General features: G+C 37.8%; 1 protein-coding gene across 5 annotated transcripts; it reads right to left on the minus strand.

Moving 5' to 3' along the window:
- Positions 1-7946, minus strand: LOC133744097 (uncharacterized). Of its 5 annotated transcripts, XM_062172226.1 has the most exons (13): positions 7334-7946; positions 6810-7086; positions 6687-6710; positions 6282-6510; positions 6033-6192; positions 5864-5942; positions 5476-5516; positions 5282-5398; positions 5088-5167; positions 4631-4693; positions 4458-4509; positions 3923-3997; positions 1-259 (listed from the first exon to the last, which is right to left on the minus strand). In XM_062172226.1, the coding sequence occupies exons 2-10, from the start codon at positions 6822-6824 to the stop codon at positions 4638-4640; spliced, it is 801 nt and encodes a 266-aa protein (XP_062028210.1). In that variant the 5' UTR covers positions 6825-7086; positions 7334-7946; the 3' UTR covers positions 1-259; positions 3923-3997; positions 4458-4509; positions 4631-4637. The 5 variants fall into 5 exon arrangements, with proteins under 5 accessions (XP_062028210.1, XP_062028212.1, XP_062028214.1 ...); XM_062172228.1 differs by lacking the exon at positions 1-259 and having other exon boundaries at positions 3164-3997; positions 6810-7056; XM_062172230.1 differs by lacking the exon at positions 1-259 and having other exon boundaries at positions 3164-3997; positions 6282-6504.
- Positions 7947-9847: the final 1901 nt, after the last annotated feature.

Below are 9847 nucleotides of genomic sequence, written 5' to 3' on the forward strand. Positions count from 1 at the left end.
AACCTATTTCATATATCTCTTAATGTTAAAAGCATTTCCCAAAATCCGATACAACTACGTAAAACATGCCACATATAGAGTTTGTGCAGGAACTTGGTTTCAATAGCCAACATATTGATACAAACTCGTCTTCCCACTATTCCAGGAACTTAGTCTGTGCAGCCATGGTGTCAAACCTTTAAAGTTGAAGCGAGTGGTTTGCAATTTCTGTCCAAATGTCCAACCAAAGACACCTCAGCCAAAAAAGCTAGTCCAGAACCTATACAAACAAATAAGCTTCAGAAAATTGAAATTCCCTTCTATCCATCAGAACACAACCTTCTGCCTGCCATCCAAAAGTGCATATATCCAATTGTTATGCTTATGATTTAAATATTGAAAGTTGCAAGTCAAGTTGTCCAAATAGAAGTCATATACATCTCTGAGCTGTATATTAGTCATTTGCTACACTCTTAATATGATTTGATTGATACATGCTAATTGTCACGCCCCGAATTTTAAATACAATTAAAATCCGAAACATGAATTATACAACTTAATAGAATAAACGTCCTGAATTTTTTTCTCACAACAACCACACTTCACACCTCTCAATAATACATCTCACAATTTACAAAGCTGTAAACTGAAACAAAAACTCTAACCCGCACGATCTCCGCCTTGATCTTCCTGACCTGTAGGATTTCCCGCTACACCATTTGAATTTAATAGTGCACCGGGAATTGGCAACAACACAAAACCCGGTAAGCTTTAAAGAAATCTTTAAAGCTCGTATGAGTAAACAAGAAAGGAATGTTAATTTTATTAAATTTTACTTCTTTTAACTTGAGTAAAACAACCAACAATCACAACATCTGCAAGAAAACATCAAGAACTCACAGAAATCCACAAGAAACCCATTTCCACAATTCTCAAGTCACAATACACCACACTGGTCCTACAACCTTCCACCACTTATATCACCACTTTTGTCTACCCCGACAACACGTTAGAGCTCTAACTACATCGTCACTTGTCACCTTGGCCTAGGTTCAATTGATAACGATGTACTTAATAACCCTCGAACTTTAGGCCCACAGCCTTCAGAACGATTCACTGGGTAACTTAATAACCCTCGAACTTTGGGCCCACAGCCTTCAGAACGATTCACTGGGTAACTTAATAACCCTCGAACTTTGGGCCCACAGCCTTCAGAACGATTCACTGGGTAACTTAATAACCCTACATTCTCCAACTCTAGACATCCCACAATGTCAACCATGAATATCAACATGAACTCACCAATTATGATCATCACAAATAAATATGGTATGTCACATCTCAAACCATAATAATTAAATCACCACAATTCAACACTCTTCAATGTCACACCATTCCACATATAATCACGTAAATATATATATATGTAATTATCCGCTCAGGAATAATCACTAATACCAACTATAGTTCACATGCAATAAAACCAAGAAATTCATTTTGTATAATTAAAATCGTTTTACTTACCTATGGACCGTAGTTGATCAAGTCCATATGATTTTAAAACAAATATTTATTCCACAAATATTTTCACACAATTGCGACAAATAAAGTAATTAAATTTATTCGGTTCGTAATATGAACCAAATGAGCACAGTGAGGTTTACTCACCTCTAATCCCGCTGCGTCTTCTTAACAGCTCAAAATACGATTCACAATTGTGCGCCAACTCAAACCGTCAATCACCTAACCAAATACGATATTTATCTTAGCGCACAAATCATAAAACACACTTATACGAAGATCCAGCGGTCGGATCTTCACCCATGACCACACAAAATCATTGGGACAGTCCTACGATCAACATATCAAAACTATAATTCCATCGGGCGGTCCGATCTTCACAGATCACAAATCGAACGATCGAAATCGATCGAAATCGTAAAATTCTTAACTTAATCATACGATCTCTAAAAATTATGAATTATATATGCAAACGATCGTATCGACACGTAGAACACAACAATGGACAGAAACTGTCCTTAAGGTGGCCGGAGGTCGCCGGAAACCACCATCACAGTGGCGGCGCCGCCACCCATCCAAAGTCAAAATTTGACAAAACTCCCAACATCAAAGTCCTTCATCTCAACTCCAATTTCACTTTTCATAACTACACCAAAGTCAGATTATAAGCCAAAAGAGTCGAATTTTACCTCACAACATTTTCAGATCGGATGAACCCTAGTTTCCAAATCGTGCGAATTCGATCACCACAGCTTGATTTGATGCAACCCACCTTAGGATAAATGATCTACATCCTCAGGAGTGCAGAATCCCTTCAAGAAAAACGGCAAAAGGTGACCGGAGGAGGGAGAACAATAGTGGCGAAGTGAGGCGATTTCCAACTCGGCTGCACCATGTTCTTCGACTTGCAGAGACCACCACGATGGTTATTTCCCATCGATGTCTTCTTGAAAGTTTTAAAGGACTTCAGGGCGAACGAATTTGCTTTTGGAAGCAAGTCGATTAGAGGTCTGTGGAAGGAGATATGGCCGGACAAAGGAGAGCCCAGAAAACTGGAATTTTTGACGTTGTAGTCCATTTCTCGGCCTTATACTGTCGTGTACGGTGCTTCCCAGGATGAATCACCACCACATACGTGTAGAGGGGTCTGAGGCAAGCAGGATTCCCTTTGGAATTGTGCCGATCGGTCGCCGGAGGAGGAAGAACGAAGGTGACGAAGGGAGGGGGTCGCGGCTGGGCTCGGGAGAGAAATGGGGAGAAATTTCTGGAGTTCCAGAAATTCTGTCCTCATTTGCAATTTTCGGATTTTTCTCTTATTTATAGAAAAATCTCAATTTTCAATATTCATAACTTATTCATACGAACTCCGAATATTGCGTTCTATATATGCACGCGATCGTATCGACGAGCTCTACAACTTTCACGAAGGAAGTTTTCCCAAATTTTGAACGTATAAAAAGTCAACTTTTTAAGACCCCCTAAATAACGTTCGTTTTCGAAATAAAATCGTTCGAACTAATTCCACAACTCCTTCAAGCTTCGTATTCGTGCCCACGCCTACGAAATCATTTCCAAAATGTCATCGGACATTAATTTGAATTTTTCGGGTATTACACTAATATATACCAACCAATGTTACTTACAAACTTCGAATCGATATAGTGATCATTTATGTATGAAACAAAAGAAGTATATAGAGTTAACCATTCTGACCACAGACATCAATCTTCAGAAATTTCTCATAAAGAAGTATATAGAGTTATTTTAATAATTGGAACACATACTGATATTATACAGCATATCTCATTATCAATCGTCTGAACTCAAAGATAATATACATTCAAGAACTACTAAAGTACTATCAAACATAGGGGTTTGGGTAATGTCTAAAGTTCCTTCACAAGACGAATAACATATATCATTCATAATGTTATATCAGAAGTAAATATTATCTCAGAAAATAACTAAAAGGCATCTGTTCAAAACCGGGTGATCCTGTCAGAATAAAGAGATGAAATAAAAAGATAATCTTCACAAGGATATCATTATACAACTACGCAGCCAAATTTCCTGGAGAATCTGAAAAGCGAGCACTTTTTTTCTATATTCAACCTCATAGTACTCAGAATGGCAACCTTGGGTCGAACAATGACCAAAAAGTGAATATTCCAACCCAACATCCTCACACAATCTTCATATAGTTTAAAATTTGCCATTTCATCAATAACTTTTATTGGACTCATTACCAATCTCATTCCAAACAAACAAGGCATACAAGAAAATAGCACGAGTTACACAACGGAGAACTACAGGAAATGAAGAAGGCCAGAGCATTCACATCACAGATGAAAGAATACTTCATCAGGCTATGAAAGAAGAAGACACATTCACCGAGTAATTAAATGAAATTTAGGAACGATACCAAGTTTATCTTCCCTTGCACAAGCGAAAAATCCCAAGCAATATACGAATTTATCGAGTCCACAAACAGAGAAACCTAAAAGAGTGATGAAATTACAAAATGCCATAAGTTTGGAGCAGTATTGCAATAATATTTGACAGAGAAACTGAATAGGATAATTGCAGGATTGTTTCTATACCACAAACCAGCTAGTTAAGAAGGTTGTTTCTGAACCTATATTACTTACTAAGTTTCTTCACTACCTACTATGCTAAGCTTGAGTAAATCTTATAACACATTACTCAGTTTAGATGGACAAGTTTTCAGATTTTTCTTACTCTCAATGTACTAGAATTGAAAACTTGTAGTTTTTTTTTTTACAAACACCAACAAATCATAAATCAAATAACACATTACCCAGTTACTTGGGGTTTCAGTCACACATTCAAACTGATCCCTCAATCACATCTAGACTAGATAAAGGGTGATGCTGATCCGAATGAATATAAGTAGCATCCACCCAAAATTAAAGGAGTCCAATAGATATGAAACATACCCCATGTGTTTTACCGGCAGGAACATTTGTCTCTTTGTAATCATCATTATTCCTGTACAGGAAGCGAATAAATATTATATATTATATATGTATATACATATTTTGAATGTAGAGAAGTGAAGCATGATAAGGAAAAAAAGAAAAGGAAAGAAAGAAAAAGAACAGAATCTAACCCTCCATCTAATGCACCAGCAACCTCTGCTGAAATAAAAAAGGGCGAATTCGCAAAAACCTCACTGAAAAAAATGCATATTACATTAATTGATATAGAAATAAGCAGCTGAAAGTCTAGCGGCAGTGGGCAGTACATTTGAAGTCAGATTTGCGGCCCAAGAAGACAACACAACTTCATTTTGGCATTTAGCTATCTCAGTTCATGCAAACTTAAATGATGAATGATTAGAAGCAGCATACCATGAAATCTATTTGTCAATTTTCACTTTTACGCATTTTTGGGATGAAAGGGTGTAAAGAAATAATCAAACACTAGCTAAAAGGAAAGGGTAGATAAATTGAAACTTTGAAAGTAATATGCTTTTTTTAAGAAGAGATGGTGAAAAGAATCATTACCATAAATAATAACATCAACGTCTAATGTTACCAAGTCAACAGAGGAAATATCATTAATACCTGATAAACCTAATAAACTTTCAAACTCAGTGGTGTAGACGTCAACAGATTGTTCCAAGACAGCTACCTCTTGCTTGTTTCTGCTCATTATATGAAACAAAAAGTCAATGCAAACAAAAGTGCAACAGGAAAGATAAATAGGAATATGGTTTGGATAGAAAAACTAGAGATAAAAATTATGCAAAGTGTCTCACAATTTTCTAGTTTCAAACCGCCCCCGAGACAGCAAAATAGCCAGACGTATAAGAAGCACCAAAGTTGTAAGGCTGTACAAAGGTGGTCCATAACGCTGTCGTTGCTCTTCCATGGGCCTATTAATAAAGGATGCAGTAAGCTATTATGTTCCTATCGAAGATGCTATAAACTCTACTCCCCCAAAAGAACTTACCCATCATCATCATTTATTTGGGGAACAAAATCTAGTAAAACCTGCACCGAAAAGCAAGTGTGCCAGAACAGTTACAAATTATCATAGTCTCAATGTGTAATATTACTGAGGTAAAGCATGCATTTAAAAAATATCTCAGAATAATGTACACTCTGAAACTGCATCAAAAATCACCCTCTCACTAGATAAATACACGGACAACATGAGAGAACCACAAAGGGAACCCTAATAGTTGGCACACCAAATCGTGAAGTGCTAATCAGACATTAAGAACAGGTAACTGTTGCAATGGACAAAATAGGAACTAAAAATAAAGGTCCAAACAAGGATAGAGTAATGACCAAACCAGCCAAAATAAAAGTGGCAGGCAAATGCCACAAGAGCATACCTGTGGAACCCCAACCAAGTACTTGACAAGGGTTTTGTAGACACCAGTAGCAGAAACAAGCTGTGCCAACAGTCTCCTCCTGGAAGGGCCATGAACAACTAGTATGTAAGGTGGATCACAAGCAGCAACCTGACTCGGTAAACAAAAATAAAAAAGCGAGGAGTCTCACCTCTCCATTTGTTGTTTCCACAGGAGAGCATAACGATCACGTATACTTGCCCCAGAACTAATCATAGCATCAATCTCCGCTAGCTTGCTTATTCCTCTCAGATTACTCCCATTCCTCTCGGATCGCTCCCTCTGCAGTCTAATAAGCCTCCCCTGAAAATCTTGAGGAATGTAAGTCATAACAGCAAACATATTCACAATCCCATCCCAACTCCAAAACCTCAACATTAACAATAGGGATCAAACAAACCTGTATTGAACACACGCTCAGAGTTCTTAGCTTGAAACGATTCCAATGACTTCAAGGTCGTATTGAACTTATGATGCAGGCGAGTGAAAACAGTAGCAAGCTGAGCATCCTCAGGACTCGATCGAGAGGGAATGACATTTCTTTTAGCTTTAGCTGCTGAATCCCGTTGGTAGCATTTCCTTAGTTTTCCTTGATCTGGTTGATAAGTTTCCCCCTTGAAGCTCTGATGCTTCACAATAATTCTAGCTTATTTTTCTTAACAAGTCAACTGTCTTCCTAAATTTTAATAACTTCCTACAAGACCCTTAGCATATCCTAGTGAGTGCAATGTCTCAAAAGTATACTAAATCAAAAATGGGGTGTGTATTCACTAAATATAAATCTAGCACAAGTTCAAGTACTTACAGGAGCTCCTGAGCTGGATGCTCCCTGCAAGTCAAACAATTTGGTTTTGCTGATCATACACAAAGCAACAAAGCAACAAAAGGTTCAAATCTAGAACAAAGTAAGCACCAAGTCATCACTAACCTTCCAAACAAGCATGGCATCTTGATTGGTTCCCTTCTTGCCCTACTAAGTATACAAGTAAGCAACTTTGCTGCCGCCATTGCTAATCAACCTGCCAGGAATCTCAACTGATGACCTACATCTCCTCTATCACCCACCTTTTCACCTCTGGTTTTCTTCCTCGTAATCCATCTCTTTGAGCTCTTTGGAGGAGAAGAAGTACCAACATCCTTCATAATGCTCAACTCCAGAGTATCAATCCTCTTCCCTAAATCAACAATTACAAATTCTGGGTAACCTGGAAATAGCCAAGAACTTAAATCAAACCTTCAAAATCAATAATTTGCATCGATTCAATAAATTTCAAACAAAACCCCAAATTTTCTAATCTAACCCATCGACCTGGTATTGCGTTTATCCCCAAATTTCAACATTTTCCGTTTCAATCCCAAATCCATAGCTCCATATCTAACTCCGATACTCAAAACCACAAAAAATCCAAATCCCAACCCCAATAGCTGATTTCCGCAATCAAAATTACTTACCAGAATGTTATCTCGCCCTGAATTGCTATCGAAATCAGGAAGCCTTGTAAAAACTGAAGCGAATCCCAAACCCTAATTTTATCCGACTCCGATTACAGACCCCAGGCAATCGATTGAGAGCAATTTCAAAGGAGGAAAATGAATGCGAAGCGATGAGAATCGAGAGGAGAGTCGAGTTTGCCAGCCTTAACCGTAAAAACTCGGTTGGGGTTTTCCATAGAGCTCTTTTGATTTAGGGATCCTTCGCGTTAAGGCGTTCCAACGGAGAATCCCGACCCAATCACCAGACCAACGAATTGAAATGGAGTTTCTAGAGAAAAACTATAAAACTGGGAGAAGATGGTGATGGCCGAGTGTTTTGACTTTTGAGAAGAGGGTGTTTTCAGAATGATAGTGTTTTGCTAGAAGAAAAGGCCGAGTGTTTTGTTCTAGTGCTTGGAAATAAATCAAGTGGGAGACAAAAGTCACAAAACTCTTTAAGCCTAGCCTAGATAAGTTGTCAAAGGCGCGAGCAGCTGACTCCTTTTATTTTGTATTCATGAATCAGACAACACATAAATGAAGTTATGTTGTCTGATTCTGAAGACATTTAATTTGAGCTGAGGCAGTAAGGAGGGAAACAGGCGGCAATGGTGCAATCAAAAAATCAATTTTGGCGCTAGGGATAAACATTTCTCATTCAGAAAACACAAATAAGTAATTACGTTGTAGGAGTACATATATGCAACTTACATTTGAATCAAAATTTGCTCGTTTTGGAGGGAAATGAATGACAATTTAGATGCACATTCCTCACTTGGACAACAGAAAGAAAAAAACTGTTGTGTGACATTTTATAATCTACATTCATACAACATATATAACTATTATGTTGTACTATGTAGCAAAAACTCAGTGCATGTGAGGTAGAATTTGGAGCTGAATTTGAGTGAAGGTAGGAGGGAAATGTGCCGCTCATTTTTCTTTTCATTCACACAACGAACCATCCTTATAAATGTTGTACAATGTTCTTCTATCTAAAAAATTATGAATTGTAACATCTTCGCACAACGGAAGCTCCTTAAACATGTTGTGTGAAGCAATTTCCATCAACACACAACATAAAAAAAAATTTCGTTGTGTGAAAAGCGTAGTCTGTTGAGGTTTTTGGCGTAGTGCCATCCAGAGGGTTGCATTGCTGAGTCCTATATTGCTGAAGAAGCCGTGGAATTTTGCTCAGAACGTGCACTTTCTGAAGATACAGTTGGCATCCCATCAGTAGGCATATTTGATGTAACTTGCAGCAAACCCTTATCTGGTGCTACTATTGTATCTGTCTATGGAAGGGAGTTGGAGCTAGCACATCTATGTGTGTTACAGAATACAGAGGAAGCAAGACCATACTTCGAGTAAGTATACATTACACTTTCAATCTATTGTTTACATTTGTACAGCTTTCCGCAGTTAAAAATGTTAGTTTTGATCACATTTATAATTTTGCAGAGAACATATGGAGATTTTGAAGCATACCTATCCAAGGTTAAAAAAAAATGAAAATTGGCTGACCAATAAGCAAAATTTAACTTTTGTTAGCTGGATAAAGGAGAGGGTACGTGTCGTTAACAAAAGTATCAATTTCATTATAGTAGTCTTCATTACTGGTTAATTTTTGAATAAGTGGCTGTGCATTAATATGTTTATATGTTTTCATAGGTTCTTGAAGGATTGGGCAATCCTAATCATGGTATCTCTGAAACTTTGAGGTGGATTGCAGATGGACCGAATCCGGATGTACCTACATTTTGTAGTTACGTCATGGTCAATGGGGTTCATTTCAATACCAAGGAACGTGATGATGTTAGGAAAGTGCAAAATAGTGGTGTTTTCCTAAATGCCCGTGCTTTACAAGTATCTAGTGCGAAGGACAAAAACCCCAAACTGGATGATATGCAATTTTATGGGGTGATTACATCAATTTGGGAGATGGACTATCAACAGTTTAGAATCCCTGTGTTTAAGTGTGATTGGGTTGAAAATGCCAAGGGAATTATAGTAGATGAGTTTGGGTTTACGTTGGTAAACTTGAATAGGATAGGTCATGTGGCCGATCCATTTGTTTTAGGTAAGGATGTGAAACAAGTATGGTATGCATCTGACCCTCTTGATGATGATTGGTCAGTAGTTATTCAATGTCCTGATAGAGATTATGCCCACGATGGGGATGAAGAAGAAGAGCTTGACAATCTGGAACTTGAGCAGAAGCCCTTTGTAGCAAGAATGCCAGCAATTGAGTCGTATGACAATGCAGTTGGTGATGATGAGAACCGCTACTTGCAAGAAGGGAATGAAGGGATATGGGTTGATAAATGATAACTCTCGAAGTTATCTGTTTAAGTTAGGGATTTAACAAATCTCCCCTAAACCCATTTGTAGTATAGGCAGTTAATGTTGAGGCACTTTTAGCATGTGTAATGATCATTTTTTGATGATGTCTGATAATGCAAAATGGTTGAATTCTCATTTACTTATCTGACG

Source organism: Rosa rugosa, chromosome 4 (assembly GCF_958449725.1).
Source record: "Rosa rugosa chromosome 4, drRosRugo1.1, whole genome shotgun sequence".
Lineage (NCBI taxonomy): Eukaryota > Viridiplantae > Streptophyta > Magnoliopsida > Rosales > Rosaceae > Rosa > Rosa rugosa.